Source organism: Sinocyclocheilus anshuiensis, unplaced genomic scaffold (assembly GCF_001515605.1).
Source record: "Sinocyclocheilus anshuiensis isolate Anshui unplaced genomic scaffold, SAMN03320099.WGS_v1.1 scaffold1422, whole genome shotgun sequence".
In the NCBI taxonomy this organism is placed as follows: domain Eukaryota; kingdom Metazoa; phylum Chordata; class Actinopteri; order Cypriniformes; family Cyprinidae; genus Sinocyclocheilus; species Sinocyclocheilus anshuiensis.
The window spans coordinates 200651-216776 of record NW_015558633.1 but is presented as its reverse complement, the minus strand read 5'-3'; the positions used below and the strand labels follow the sequence as shown (position 1 = coordinate 216776).

The 16126-nt window shown below is 36.3% G+C and overlaps 2 protein-coding genes across 7 annotated transcripts; both read right to left on the bottom strand.

Annotated features, from left to right (window-relative positions):
• Nucleotides 1–3181: 3181 nt before the first annotated feature.
• LOC107680827 (myosin IC heavy chain) lies at nt 3182–13591 on the bottom strand. 6 transcript variants are annotated; one of them, XR_001633190.1, is made up of 9 exons: nt 13403–13591; nt 12141–12229; nt 11502–11654; nt 11132–11281; nt 9261–9380; nt 6027–6105; nt 4954–5064; nt 4763–4818; nt 3182–3435 (listed from the first exon to the last, which is right to left on the bottom strand). XR_001633190.1 is itself a non-coding variant. In XM_016476877.1 (6 exons), exons 2-6 carry the CDS (start codon nt 12227–12229, stop codon nt 6087–6089), a joined length of 531 nt encoding a protein of 176 aa, XP_016332363.1. In that variant the 5' UTR covers nt 13403–13591; the 3' UTR covers nt 5931–6086. The 6 variants fall into 6 exon arrangements, 2 of the variants coding, with proteins under 2 accessions (XP_016332363.1, XP_016332361.1); XR_001633191.1 differs by having other exon boundaries at nt 4763–4801; XR_001633189.1 differs by having other exon boundaries at nt 4763–5064.
• Nucleotides 13592–14499: 908 nt separating this feature from the next.
• On the bottom strand, nt 14500–15480 carry msgn1 (mesogenin 1). Its single transcript, XM_016476870.1, has one exon. The coding sequence runs from the start codon at nt 15145–15147 to the stop codon at nt 14794–14796; it is 354 nt and encodes a 117-aa protein (XP_016332356.1). The 5' UTR covers nt 15148–15480; the 3' UTR covers nt 14500–14793.
• Nucleotides 15481–16126: the final 646 nt, after the last annotated feature.

The following is a 16126-nucleotide window of genomic DNA, read 5'->3' as shown; positions in this document are numbered from 1 at the left end:
ATGCACACGTGAGAAGAAAAATAAAGAAAAATGATGCTTTGGAAAGTTATAATTATGAGAGGAAGAGTCGGAGTTATGGCATGCTAAATCGGAATTATGACAAAGTCATAAATAGTCGGAAATGTGACTTCAAAAGTATAAATTATGACATAATCGAAATGATTACATACAAGTCGAAATTGACATAAAAGTCATAAGCAGGAGATAAAAGTTTGATTTCATCTACAGAACATGCACGATTTCACACTAATACAACAGAAAAAAAAGTAATAAAAAAATAAAACCATTAAAATAAAAGGAATAAAATAAATATTCGTGGAAAAAGCTATATGGGAACCGTTACGTGTTTTATTTTTTAGTTTATTACGTCTCGGTATGCATTATACTTTAAAACTGTACAATTAAAATAAAATAGTGTGTGCATTTATACAGAACGCGGAATGCACACGTGAGAAGAAAAATAAAGAAAAATGATGCTTTGGAAAGTTATAATTATGAGAGGAAGAGTCGGAGTTATGGCATGCTAAATCGGAATTATGACAAAGTCATAAATAGTCGGAAATGTGACTTCAAAAGTCTAAATTATGACATAATCGAAATGATTACATACAAGTCGAAATTATGACATAAAAGTCATAAGCAGGAGATAAAAGTTGTAAAAACTAATTGTAATAAGGTTAAAAATCTAAATAATGATAGCTATTTTTTGCCTTTTTATCTCATAATTGTCTTTTTATGTCATAACTTCAAATTTTTACCTCATAATGATGTTTTTATGTCATAACTTCAAATTTTTACCTCATGTGTTTCTGTCATAACTTCAAATTTTTACCTCATAATGTGTTTTTATGTCATAACTTCATATGTTTACCTCATAATGATGTTTTTATGTCATAACTTCAATTGTTTACCTCATAATGATGTTTTTGTCATAACTTCAAAATTTTACCTCATAATGATGTGTTTTTATGTCATAACTTCAAATTTTTACCTCATAATGATGTTTTTGTCATAACTTCAAATGTTTACCTCATAATGATGTGTTTTTATGTCATAACTTCAAATGTTTACCTCATAATGATGTGTTTTTGTCATAACTTCAAATTTTTACCTAATGATGTTTTTGTCATAACTTCAAATTTTTACCTCATAATGATGTTTTTGTCATAACTTCAAATTTTTACCACCTCATGTTTTTGTCATAACTTCAAATTTTTACCTCATAATGACGTGTTTTTATGTCATAACTTCAAATGTTTACCTCATAATGATGATTTTATGTCATAACTTCACATTTTTACCTCATAATGATGTTTTTATGTCATAACTTCAAATGTTTACCTCATAATGATGTGTTTTTATGTCATAACTTCAAATGTTTACCTCATAATGTGTTTTTATGTCATAACTTCACATTTTTACCTCATAATGTTTTTGTCATAACTTCAAATTTTTACCTCATAATGACGTTTTTATGTCATAATTTCACATTTTTACCTCATAATGATGTTTTTATGTCTTAACTTCATATGTTTACCTCATAATGACGTGTTTTTGTCATAACTTCAAATTTTTACCTCATGTTTTTATGTCTTAACTTCAAATGTTTACCTCATAATGATGTTTTTATGTCTTAACTTCAAATTTTTACCTCATGTTTTTATGTCATAACTTCACATTTTTACCTCATAATGACGTGTTTTTATGTCATAACTTCAAATTTTTACCTCATAATGATGTGTTTGTTTGCTTGGTTATTATTTCGTCTTTATAAAGGTTGTTTACGGGCTTCCGTGTATTTGCGTTGGTCAAGCTACTGTAAATAACGTGATTATATACAGTGTTCTTCAGTGTTGTTGAAGGTTAGATGCTGCATGATAAATGAGCGCATATCCAATAGTTTTCCGCACAGTATTTTCATGAATCTGTTTTTATGCAAAAAGAACTCAAGAATAATAACTGTGTTAATCGCTAAATCATGCGTTTCATCTTTCAGGAATAAACCGAATAATACACTTTCCTTTGTTTAAACAAGTTAATCTTCAAATCTAGCGTCAAAAACGTATGTTTTGACGTCACTTCCGCTTCCGAGGCAGAAAACATGGCGGCCTTCACAGCGAGCGCCAGGATCTTTCTCGGACACGTCCTCTCGGTACTAAACTTAATGTATTTGGCAGAAAACATTATTGATGTGTTCAAAGCTATCCCACAATCTGTTGTCTTCCTCAGCTTTTGGTGAATGGCGTTTCTCTTGCTAGTCACTGTGATCCCGAATGTCTTTGTTAAGGAAGTATTTCCTTTCTCTTCAAATAAAAACTCAATATTCCAATATTTCTCTAAAGATGAAGTGTGTCGGACTTTTCATTACCTGATATGAAAATGCTTGTGTTTAGTTTTGTTTTTCTAAAGGTCTGTTCAGTAACACATCTAATGAAGTGATGAAAAGCAGGTGCAGCATAAACATCACCACTGCACCGATTAAACCTGCAACCCCGTGTCTTTCCACCAAATTATATGTAATAATATCTAATATAAACATGTGACCCTGCAGCACAAAAGCAGTGTTAAGTCGCTGGGGTATATTTGTAGCAATAGCCAACAATACATTGTATGGGTCAAAATTATACATTTCTCTTTTATGCCAAAAATCATTAGGATATTAAGTAAAGATCATGTTCCATGAAGATATTTAGTAAATCTCCTACCGTAAATATATCAAAACTTAATTTTTGATTAGTAATATGCATTGCTAAGAACTTCATTTGGACAACTTTAAAGATGATTTTCTCAATAATATTCCAAATAATCCTAACAAACCATACATCAATGGAAAGCTCATTTATTCAGTAAAAATGGACCCTTATTTTACTCACGTTGGAAAGGTTTCTGTGAGATCTCGGCTAAAAGTCTCAGAGCAGGAGGCAGATCCGGAGCGGAGCGGTTCTTCAGACCTGGGACAGACTCCGAGCTCAAGCTGCTGCTCGAAGATTTAGAAGACATTTTTTACCATGCATAAACATTTATTAGTTTGTATTTATATATAAATATTTATTTTATGTAATATGTAACTTTTCTGCATTATTAACTTGATATGTAATTATATATCAATATTTTAGAAATATATATATATAGACACACATACATTTTATATAAAGTATAATATAAATATAATATAGCTGTAAGATGTGTCAGAAACTGGTTACACTTCAGCATGGGTTACTGTCAGGTTTCCGTAGTAACGGGCTCATGTTTGTCTGGAGTATATTCAGTGTAATCTGCTGAGGGCGTTGCTATGGAGGTCACCAAGGTAACAGCAGCTGCTTCATACATCATGTTTGCTTCAGTAGAACACGATGCTGGTCTTCTGCACAGACCGAACACACTGAGAACGCGCTGAGAGACCACAGCAGGCTGGATCCGTGATGAACACCGCGTCTGCTCACACACACAGACTGAGACTCATCCACTGAAGGATTCAGACTCACTAAACCAAGAAACTACTGCATCTGTTACAATATCAGAAATGACACCAGCACATCTTCTCTTTCAGCTAGCATTCTTTTATTTTATAAATATTTACCTCACTATTATTTATTTTCTTAATTAATATATTGACCATTTCGTCTGAAAAGGTTACATCTACATTCAAAAGATATCTTCAGCAACATTCAGTAAAGCATTATTTAATTACCCATTTATATATAAATACATATTTATTTGAATCATAATATAATATAAATAAAACTATACATTTATTTGATATATATATATATATATATATATATATATACCGTTCAAAAGTTTGGGATCAGTAAGACTTGTAATGTTTTTAAAGCTCAGCAAGGCTGCATTTATTTGATAAAAAATACAGAAAAAAACAGTAATGTTGTTAGAGTATCAAATAATGGTTTCTATTTGAATATCCTTTAAAATATAATGTATTTCTGTGATGCGCAGCCGTATTTCCAGCATCATTACTCCAGTATAAAGTGTCACATGATCTTCAGAAATCATTATCATATGCTGATTTATTATTAGAATTATCGATACTTTTTTCAGGATTCTTTGATGAATTAAAAGTTAAAAAGAACAGCATTTATTCAAAATATGAATCTTTTCTAACAATATAAATTTTTGTGATCACTTCTTATCAATTTAACACATCCTTGCTGAATAAAAGTTTTAATTTCTTTCAAAAAAAGAAAGAATAACAATGTACTGACATCAAACTTTTAAACGGTAGTGTATATTGTTAGAAAAGATTTCTATTTTAAATAAATGCTCTTCTTTTTACCTTTTTATTCATCAAAGAATCCTGAAAAAAAATATAAATTAGATTTTAATGTATATTGTACATCATAATAATATTTCACAATGTTACATTTTTTCCTGTATTTTTGATCAAATAAATGCATCCTTGATGAGAAGAAGACACTGCTGTAAAACACATTAAACATCGTTCTGATCCCAAACTTTTGACCGGTAGTACATATATATATTTATAAAATAAATGTAGTTTTATTAATATTATATTAATGTTTTATATATATTATAGAATTAAAATTCTATCTAAAATATTTGTCATATATATGCAGCTGTCAGTAAACAGTCACAGAAATGGTTAAATCCGCACATCTGATGTGAACAGCAGCGAGACAGATCTGCAGACGTGCTTGCTTTAATGCAGGAGTGAAATAAAGGACACACAGCAGCAGCATCTGAGAAGCACATGATGGTGTGTAGATGTCAGTGTGTTACTCACAGCTCCTCGTCTGCGTCTGCAATCAAACGAGTCTCTCCTCTGAAGCCCAGCAGAGTCTCACGCACACACACACACACACACACACGAAGAAAACAGCACGTCAAATACTCATCCTCTGGAAAAGCAGAGCTGTGCAACAGAATGAACACGTGTAGACACAGAAAGAGGTCTCTAGAGGCTCCTCCTCTTACCTGAGCAGCAGCAGATATCGGTGTTATTCTGCAGCGGTTCATCACTCGCTGTTCACACGTCTGGAGAAGCTCCTTACATTTCAATGCGCCTCAGATATCATATCGGGAAACCTTGTTCGTGTAGAATTGCGTCAATAAATAAATGCATAAAGTATGCAGATGAGAGAATGCGGGTTATGTAGCGACCTAAAAGTGAGGTGCATCCTGGGATGCTTTTCAAACACTATCGAGGGAGTTTGTTAATTAATGCTTCTCCTTTACTACAGCTCATTCTTTACAAAAACTGGAAATAGCCTTTATATGTAATGCATTATAGAGTTTTTAATGAACTAATTATGCCTTGCAACATGAATAACTGTAACCACAAGTTACAGCTGCTTTTTGTTAATTGTATAATTGAAAAGAAAACAAATAGAATGCAAAAAGATTAGAGAAGCTAGTGTTAGTTTATTTATTTATTTTTTCAGATGCCAGGGCAAAATTTCTCATTTTGATTTAGTTTTACTAAAATAAATAAATATATATATATATATATATATATATATAAATAAATAAAAACTATAGACATTACAATAAAAAATACAATAAATCAGCTAGCTGTCAAGGCAATGTTTGTCATGTTCATGTAGTAAATAAAAGCTGTATAGCCAGTTAAAACTATTAAAATTATAAAACTATAAAATTATTTCAGCTAGTTGCCCATTCAATATTTCTCATGTAGGTCAAGTAGTATGAAATAATAAAAAAACTGAAATAAAAAACTATGTAGACATTTAAAAAAAACAAAAACCTAATAAAAATGAAAAAATAAATAAATTACTAAAACCTCTAAGAACTGTAATAGTATTTTGATGCTAAAATAACACTTAGTTATGAATATGATTATAATGCATCATGCATAACTTCAAACAAATATTTTTAAGTTATGTAACAAAATCAATATGTATAAAATTATTATTTGTCTGCGAAACAGATATTTGTGCCTGAAGGCTTAATGCTGGAGGAGGCGGAGTTTCTGTTCTCACGGTTAGTGTGATTGACAGATCAGTCCCGAGCAGAGAGATGCAGCTCACCTCGGTTACGGGGGCGGAGCTTCACGGCGGTGGGCGGGGCCTCCTCGAGTCCGGCTGCCTTCAGAAGGGTGTCTCACCCCTTCAGGAGACAAGAAGAGTCAGTCCAGAGTGAAAGCAGCAGAAGAGCGCTTCAGAGGAACACAGAGGCTTGCTGCTCGCACAGATCACAGCGGCGACGTGTGTAACTCTGTGTGCTGCAGGAAAACTGCAGGCCAACTCTGAGCGCTTCACAAATCAACCTGCACAGACCTGGAGAAGTGCAGCACTGCATCACTGCGGTGGATGGGTGCCGTCAAAACGAGAGCTGATAAAAACATCACAATAATCCACTCCACTCCAGTCCATCAGTTAACATCTGGAGAAGCCAAAAGCTGAAACAAATCCAGCATTAAGATATTTTTAACTCAAAAATGAGTCCATAATCCATAATAAGGCTTCCTCCAGTGAAAAAGTGTTCTGGTCTGAATCAGGAGAGAAATCTGCACAGATCAAGCAGCGTTTAAACAGCTCTAAACACATATGTGGCTGGATTTTGATGTGAGAGACAACAGCAGATGCACTTTTTCACTGGAGGAAGAGTTATTATGGATTATGGACTCATTTTTGAGTTAACATCTTAATGCTGGATTAGTTTCAGCTTTTGTCTTCTCCAGATGTTAACTGATGGACTGGAGTGCTGTGGATTACTTGTGGATTATTGTGATGTTTTTATCAGCTCTTGTTCTGACGGCACCCATCCACTGCAGAGCATCCATTGCTGAGACACTGATGCAATGCTACATTTCTCCAAACCTGAAGAAACAAACTCATCCTGTTCTCAGATGAACACATCATCAGCTAATGTTCATTTCTGGTGAACTAATGCTTTAAATCCAGTGATTTATTTGCCATTTCTTTATAATTACTTGTGAAATTTATACAGAATTTGTGTAAAAAGTCCTACGCCAATTTTGATGAATGATTTGCTTGTGCAGGGATAGAAGACATTATGGTAATAAAACATTACACACGTCACCTGGTATTACAGAAATTAATGTTCATAAGTGCGCAGCCGGGCGTCTCAGTCTGTGAAAGGAACCGGCGTAATTTTCAACATTCATAAACAGATCAGTAGCATGGTGTCGAGTCTTTGAATAGTCCTATCATCTGATTATGAATTCTGTTTCCTGCTGCTTTTATTTTCAATACAGCACTTAAAACATGAATGTAATAATATTGTAAAGGATAAAGCCCTCGTATCAGAGAGTGGTTCAGATTATCCACTAAATATTTGACTGTTATTGAATCCACACGAGTCAAAAGTTTGGACGCACTGATCTGATCTGCTTACATTCTTCAGCTCAGTATTGCATGCAAGAATCTAAACGGACCAATGTATAAATGCATTTACAAAACTAAATAATCTGCACATAGCTGAAGAAATGCCTAACCCGAACATCATTTACACGTATGTGTTCCTGAAATGCCTTAGTTGGACATTCAGCCAATGTTTTTAAATGTTACAACTTGTTCAGAGAACATTCAAAGTAACGTCACTGTAACGCTTGCCAACTTCTCAAATGTAACGCAAGAAAAAGCCTTGTAGCTACTGTAGAGAGAAAAACATTTTCAGAACTTAACGGGAACACTAGCAGAATGTTCTTTCTTCATATTTGTGTCGGCTGTGTCAATAGACTGTCATTCTAACATCTGCAGATCATCACAAGTGTCTCCAAACTTTTGACTGCTCGTGCATTTGGTTCGACTGCGTCTCATGCACTAGACACTGCATGTGTCCTGGTTTTCATGCATCTAGAATTGAACTGAATTTCCCAATCAGTCGAATGAGCAGAAGCGTGCCGCTTCTCTGAGACTTGCAGGTCTGCCGGTGACTTGGAGAGACATCCTTGGACATCTTGAATTTTCAGCCCTCTGGGTAACTTTAAAAGCCTCACTCCACTGGAAATCAGTTACTCAGTGTGTTTAACTGTAGCTTTACTCAATCATAGGACAGTCATTTATGTGCTTTATTATGCATGATGTAAATATATAGATAAGTAAATGCTCAAAAAACACTGTCATTTCCATTATAGTGAATATTTCTGTGCTCATGTCAATGATGAGAAATCTTTACATTACTGTCCATTTGGCTTCAGAAATGCATTACAGAAATGGACATTCAGTTGCTTTTACTTTAAATAAACCATAAAAAGAGAGGTCATTTTATCTTAACTTTATTGTTTTGTTTCTCCAAAACTAAGTCAAAAGCTGTTATCTGTTCAATTTACATTCACAAATTCACATGACTTTATCGGTTACAATGTGCCATAACACTTCAAAACTCAACACAGAGGATAGGATTTGTGTTTTTTTACTTGTACTATTTTGAATCAAATACTTGGCTTTAATATAGAAAAGCAAGGAAAGGTTTATTTAAAGAAGTATAAATCGTAGTGCTATTCTACGGTCATGTTAAACCAATGCATGGATTTGTGATTTTAACAGAATCATTCCAGGAAAAAAAGAAACAGGAATACTTTTCAACAGCAATATTCTCACTTGACTTAAAGTAGCTGCACATTTATGAGATTAGATCATTAATAATTCATGAGCACTACACATGAAGAACATATGGAGAGTGCCAGCGTACTGAGAAACGTCTAAAATCCTACGCTTTCTCATGGAATAAAGGAAGAGGATTGCTTAAGGCTCACAGGAATAGCACCACGCAGACCAGACAACACTTAGAGGAGTAAAAGTCTCATGAGATACACTTAATTTAAATCAACGTAGGAACATGTTTCCTTCTTGTCTTCAGAGTGAGAGTGCTTTTAAATGTTTTTTTTCGGGGCTTTGTCCTCAAATGAAGTAACATAAAAAGGTAGCGTGCTTTACTGTAAAGGACCTGCGAGTCTGAAATGAGTGTGAGCGGCGGCCGTTAACGCTACAGAATTGGTTAAAACCTCCGGCCAGTGTGGGGCCCCGGCCAGCGCTGGCCCCTGCCTGGAGGCGGGCGGGGCAGAGGAGGGGCCGATCCGTTGTGGTAGCTGCATGAAAGGATAAAATCACACATTTGGATTGGCCTGTTGTGCTCAAGAGGGGCCCAAACTCGTCAAACACACAATTGAAGAAACACAGGCTTGTCATGCACTAGTGGAATGTAGTTTATGTGCTGGATCTGTTACGGTTTAGCCGTGCTCTGCGCCGTCACGCGAGTACATGTGCGCTATGTGGAGCAGGTGAGTGCGTTCTTACCCTCTGGGGTGGAAGAAGCGAGGCGGGCCGGGTGGCATCATGCCCCGCCCCCTGGGGTGTGGCGGTCGCCCTCGGAACGCCGGGTGTCCCGGAGGGGGCGGAGGAGGAGGCGGGCCATGCCTGTGGAAAGACACGCCCCCTTTACGCTCAACATCTCTCCTCCAAAATGTCTATCAGTTTTCATATGCATTACATATCTTTTTTACTTCTACAGTATCTACACATATGTTTCCATAAATTATATAAACATTTTCCAATTATTTATATGTATTTTTAGACGCATATAAACAAGTGTTTCTCCATATACTTTCAGATAAAATGGACAGAATTCGAAAACTGAGACACAAAGCACAACGAAAACTGATTATAACTGAGAAATCAATAGTCAACCCAGCCCAAGATACTATTGTGCTTGAATGGATTATTTTGTTCAATGCAAATTGTTTCAATGCGATATTTGGGTAAATGTATTATTTGATTCAATGCAACATTTGGGTAAATGTATTATTTGTTTCAATGCAATATTTGGGTAAATGTATTATTTGATTCAATGCAACATTTGGGTAAATGTATTATTTGTTTCAATGCAATATTTGGGTAAATGTATTATTTGATTATATAAATGCATTATTTGGATAAATGCATTAGTTGTTTCAATGCAATATTTGTATAAATGCATTATTTGATTCAATGCAATATTTGTATAAATGCATTATTTGATTCAATGCAATATTTGTATAAATGCATTATTTGATTCAATGCAATATTTGGATGAATGCATTATTTGATTCAATGCAATATTTGGATAAATGCAATATTTGTATGAATGCATTATTTGTTTCAATGCAATATTTGTATAAATGCATTATTTGTTTCAATGCAATATTTGTATGAATGCATTATTTGATTCAATGCAATATTTGTATAAATGCATTATTTGATTCAATGCAATATTTGTATGAATGCATTTGTTTCAATGCAATATTTGTTTCAATGCAATATTTGTATGAATGCATTATTTGATTCAATGCAATATTTGATTCAATGCAATATTTGTATAAATGCATTAGTTGATTCAATGCAATATTTGGATAAATGCAGCATTTGATTCAATGCAATATTTGGATAAATGCAGCATTTGATTCAATGCAATATTTGGATAAATGCAGCATTTGATTCAATGCAATATTTGGATAAATGCAGCATTTGATTCAATGCAATATTTGGATGAATGCATTATTTGTTTCAATGCAATATTTGTATGAATGCATTATTTGTTTCAATGCAATATTTGTATGAATGCATTATTTGTTTCAATGCAATATTTGTATGAATGCATTATTTGTTTCAATGCAATATTTGTATGAATGCATTATTTGTTTCAATGCAATATTTGTATGAATGCATTATTTGTTTCAATGCAATATTTGTATGAATGCATTATTTGTTTCAATGCAATATTTGTATGAATGCATTATTTGTTTCAATGCAATATTTGTATGAATGCATTATTTGTTTCAATGCAATATTTGTATGAATGCATTGTTTCAATGCAATATTTGGATAAATGCATTAGTTGTTTCAATGCAATATTTGGATAAATGCATTATTTGTTTCAATGCATTATTTGGATAAATGCATTATTTGTTTCAATGCAATATTTGGATAAATGCATTATTTGATTCAATGCAATATTTGGATGAATGCATTATTTGTTTCAATGCATTATTTGGATTAATACAATATTTTGATCAGTGCATTATTTAGGTCAATGCAATATTTGATTGAATGCAATATCTGGATGAATGCATTAGTTGGTTCAATGCTAGTTTTCTGAAATATCTGACATCATAAAGTTGTGCAGATCATACCTGTGCATGTGTGGCGGAGGTCCTCTCATGTGCATGGGCGGAGGTGGGGGAGGCGGCGGACCCGGTGGACCCAGGTTCATTCCCCTTGGACCGCCTCGACCTCGCCGGCCGCGCATGTCTGGATACGGCCACGTGCGACCCATGCCTCTCCTGCAAAAGAGTGAGAAAAAGTCATTAAAATGTGTAAAAGTTTCGATTCAATATTTGGATAAATGCATTATTTGTTTCAATGCAAAATTTGTAGGAATGCTACATTTGCTTCAATTCAATATTAGGATAAATGCATTTAAAATGTATTTATTAAAAAGTTGTTTTCCATAAGCAAGTTTATTAAAATGTTAAGAAAGACTCGAGAACACGTGGGCAAGACCTCATGGGTCCGAATCCGTTTGTGAACCCGTCGCGGCCTCTTCCTCTCATGGGACCTGGTGGAAACCCTTTCATCATCATCATCATCCCACGTCCTCCACGGAACCCACGGGGCATCCGGCCTCCTCTGCCGCGCATCTTCCCTCCACGAGCCCTGAGAATAAACACACGACATTATAGTGACGAGTAGGGGTGTGCGATATTGCCAAATTATGTCTCGATATTTTCTGGTATTTTATCGATAACGATAATTAGGCGATATTGTGCTGAGTGTGTTATTGTGCTGGTATCTTAAGGACTGCCGTGGACAGCTGACTCCTAAAGTGTTTGATATTCTTCATATTCGATTATATTTATAAAGACATTTTTCTAAAAGTGTGCATTAACCTTTGAGTCAAATTCTTACATTTAATCAGTGAATTAGAATAAGACGACATTTGGGCTGTTACCAAGCAAATGATATCAGTATCAACAAAATTAATCTTTGCAGTGCAGAGGAAACACAGAATCTGCAGGCTGCAATATAACAAAGAGTGAAAAATTGAAGGGGGTCTGAATACTTTCCGTACCCACTGTATATCGCACACCTCTCGTGACGAGAGCAACCAATGAGAGTAGCAGCTTTGGTCATGTGACCCACCTGATCTTGCTGTCAGCTGAAGGTGAGGGCGTCTCTGTGGCCTCCATCACCTCCGTCGTCTCCTTCACCTGCTCCGTGTCGCCGTCCATCTGTAAAACAACAATGCTATCCAGTGAAAGAAGCCTGTCGGTAGTGTACACCAGCATTCTCAGTAGTGAACACATCATGCTTCACTCGTCCCGAAACCTTCACCTCTGACCCAGATCCAGACTGGAAATGTTCTGGCGTGTATGTCAAACATCTGACGTGTTAAAGCCACACGCCGGGCTTCACATCAGCACACAGCCTGCTGGGATAGCAGCAGCTGATCCGGGCCGTGGGGATTTCAGAGCACGCCACAAGCCGTGTATTAATAGTGTGAACGGCCAACTGTAAAAGCGAGCTTCTGAAGACACGCTTCTGCAAGAAACGGCACACACTCAGAGGATTTAATGGAGCTTTTGAGAACGGAGAGCTGATGCGTGAAAGAAAACACCTCAAGATGCAAGATTATTGAGAAGGAAATGACTATTTTAGCAGTCCGTGGCTCATTAGAGACCTCATTTCCTAATGAAACAGGAAGTTGCCAACAATATATATATATATATACATATATTTTAAATAGCCAATAGGCTTTCATTTACACTACAGCGGTGAACCCCGCTTTGCTATCTGATGTCAGTAGGGGGCGGTGCTTCTCATTCCAGAGCATTTTATTGGATAACAATTCGCACACACCCGTGAGTGTAAGATGACGTCATCAATGTTTCCGTTCCATTTTCATGGAGGCTCATGTAGCAATACTATAATGCAAATTTTAACATTTACATGTAGATTTGGGATCTAAACGCTTGATACTATAGAATCCTGTTGCTAAATGTATGCTCTCGCCGTTTAGTCGTTATTGCACCTGAATATAACGAGTATTCCTTCTGAAAGTGTGTTAAATCGCACAGAATAACACTTGTTACATTAGTCTGGTGATTTGAAAGGGATTTGCGAGCTATTAACTTCATTTATTTCCCGCATTCGGAGAGTTACCGGAGGCTTAAACCCCGTTCTGTCGCCACGATCACAGCTGAACGAAATAACATAACGATAATCGCTCTAGACGATAAAAACATCATCCGAGAAGACAAATACACCCTTAACTATCAAAGAAACACGCGTTTGCTGCTAAACGCTGAAGTTTTCCCTCAGAATTACCGACGGCGAATGCGGGGTTTAACGGTAAACACACAAGCGCTCCATTACAAGCTCACAGCTTGTTTTCACTCACTTACCTTATGAGATTAAGAGCTCTTCGAAACAACGAGCCTTAAAAATACACAACGTTATTCGGTGTATTCTATAAAACAAGCATCCGTCGGTTACAGCGCGAAAGCTCCCGCGTTTCCTCGGCTTTGAAATGGCGGCCCGCGCCGCTCCGTCACGACGAGCGCTGATTCTTTGTCACAGCGTCATTGTACCGCGAGGCCCCGCCCACGGCGAACGCAGCGCTGCGATTGGCCGGCGTTCCTGTCGCAACACCGACGTCACGACGCCGTTGTACGTAAACCGGTTTAATCCCAAAGCACAAAGTATTTTAGCGTTTTCCTATTTGAGCTCGCTTTATTCACGCAAAAATATAATACATAACAATATAATAATTATAGATTCATCATTTTCTGTATTTAGGCCTATCTTATTATTTTTAATTGTTAGAAGTTTTATAGCATGTGCTTTGCTATGGAAAAAAAGGAGGAAAAGATGTCTTTTGTCTTTGAGTTTAACTTTAGCCTTCGTTTTCAAGCAACAAAATATGATATTACATAATATTAAAATTATATATAATAATAGGCCTATAGGCTATATTATAATATATATCATAAAAAAAGGTTGTGCGTATCCCAGCTAACACAACTTTTACTAACGTTTTAAAAAGTGATATAAACGCCACAACAAAACGTTCTTAAAGTAACGTTTATGGAATGTTCTTGTAACTTTATTAATATTGGATATAGCCTGCCTTCTCTTCTCATAACGCTGAGAGAAAACGTCAACATTCTCGAAATGTCCTGATGATGTTGTTTGTACCTGAACGTTCGAAGATACATTTTTGCAACCTTTAAATAACTTTTTAACCACAACAAGAAAACTGGACATTTTTAACGTTCTTAGAATGCTACAAATAGACATATTTTGGGTGTACATATTAGAAAGTTGTAAGAAATGTTTTTGTAACCTTTAAATAACGCTATTAAGAAAATTGGACATTTAAACGTTTTAGACACGTTAGATCAATGTTCTCACAACGTTTGTATAATCCAACTCTGTTACCTGAATAAAGCGTTTCTGCGCTCCAGAAACAATCTTGACACAAAATACAAAGACCAGATTATATCAACACGAACCAATCGTTTATTCAGCGATTCCAGTTTAAAAGACACTAGTCTTAATATTAGACACCGACACTCCACTCAAGCATCAGCAAGAAATATTTACATCCGAGTAAAATCATGAGTGGATGAACAAACAAACACAGACAAATATGAATCTGTACAACAGCAGCAGCTGGGGAGCGTTCTCAGAGACGCTGGACGCTCATCAAACGCTTCCGAACTCCGGAAGTCACATTCCCGCAATGTTACAAAATGATACAACGTTTCCAAACGTTCCCAGAGCAGCGGCGCTTTCAGAGCTGAATGGGAACGCTGTGCTGCTCGAGGACGCTGGAGAGCTCTTTGATGTACTGGATGGTGTATTTGAGGGTCTGGATCTTGGTGAGCGGCTGCGCTCTGCGGCTGTACACCGGCGGAAGATACTCGCGGAGCTGATGCAGCGCCTCCGCCAGACTGCGCATGCGCAGCTTCTCGCGCTCGCTGGCCTTCATCCTCCTCTTCACGCTCATCTTCACTTTGGGCTTCTGCTGCTCGTCTCTGCGCCCGGACTCCGGCGACGAGGCGTCTCCAAACGCCCTGTCCTCTCCGCTCCAGTCCCACTGGGACAAAACCTGGGAAGTGAACGCGTCGACGTCGATCTGCGCCATATCCGCGAGAAAATGCGCAAAAGCCAATCTTCGCCGCTTTTATAGCTACTTCACGAGCGCGGAGTTCAAAGAGGCGACCGCGCGCTTGCCACCCACGTGCGAACAAGGCGACGCTGGCGGATAACGTGCAAGAGAAAAGAAAATAATTAGATTCCCTTTTGTGGGAAATGACTCTTTAAGTCGACGCGACGACAATTAGCGCACTGACGCGATCAGACGAGCTTCACACGAGGCGTCTCGCAATTAACATCAAACTATGCGCTGCTTGTTTAATAAGGACCGCACTTTTACCTAAAAAACGCATTCAAACCTTTATTCTGTTCAGGAATAATCTGGCCTTGATTCCCAGCTAACAGAACGTTCTCTCACAGCTATCAACAAACGTTCTTCAGCAACATTAATGGAACGTTCATTCAAAGTTATCTGCTCTTTAATAATGTTCTCAAAACGTTAGCACGAAAACATTATTTATACATCGTTTATGGAACTTTTGTTCTAAAACGTGGACATTTTTTTTAATGTTACTATGTTTTTAAATGTTTCAGAACTTCCAGACAACGTTCAAAAGTAACATTCCCATATTTTTTCTAAATGACAAAATGGAATGTTCCCTTAACGCCTGTTTAAGAAAAATGTTTTAAAAATCTTTCTACAAAAAAAGCTTTCTACAAAACCTACTCTCAGAGACATTCCTAAAAGTAATTGACAGATGTTTTCATTTCCATATGGATTATTATGGAAAATAATTATTAGTGTTCTTCATGCAAAAATAAGTGCAAAGAAGAATTTATTATAGAGGTTTAGGATTTTAAATTATGGCAAATTTCAACACTATTTGGAGTCATGAGAGAGACAATAAAAAAAGTCAAGAGTTTAAAGCTATTCATAAACAGATATGATTTCTAAAAGCGTGTTTTTCTTTGCAAATGTCCCTGCAGAGGACAGAAGTGTGAGCGCAGCTGTCTGGGAAGGTGTGACA

Excerpts from the sequence above, each read along its gene's own strand:
- LOC107680827 (XM_016476875.1), bottom strand. The coding sequence starts at position 12,229 with ATGGACGGCGACACGGAGCAGGTGAAGGAGACGACGGAGGTGATGGAG. Across the intron at positions 11,655-12,140 it reads TCAGCTGACAGCAAGATCAG|GGCTCGTGGAGGGAAGATGC; the intron begins GTGGGTCACATG and ends GTTTATTCTCAG. Across the intron at positions 11,282-11,501 it reads AACGGATTCGGACCCATGAG|GAGAGGCATGGGTCGCACGT; the intron begins GTCTTGCCCACG and ends ACTCTTTTGCAG.
- msgn1 (XM_016476870.1), bottom strand. The coding sequence starts at position 15,147 with ATGGCGCAGATCGACGTCGACGCGTTCACTTCCCAGGTTTTGTCCCAG.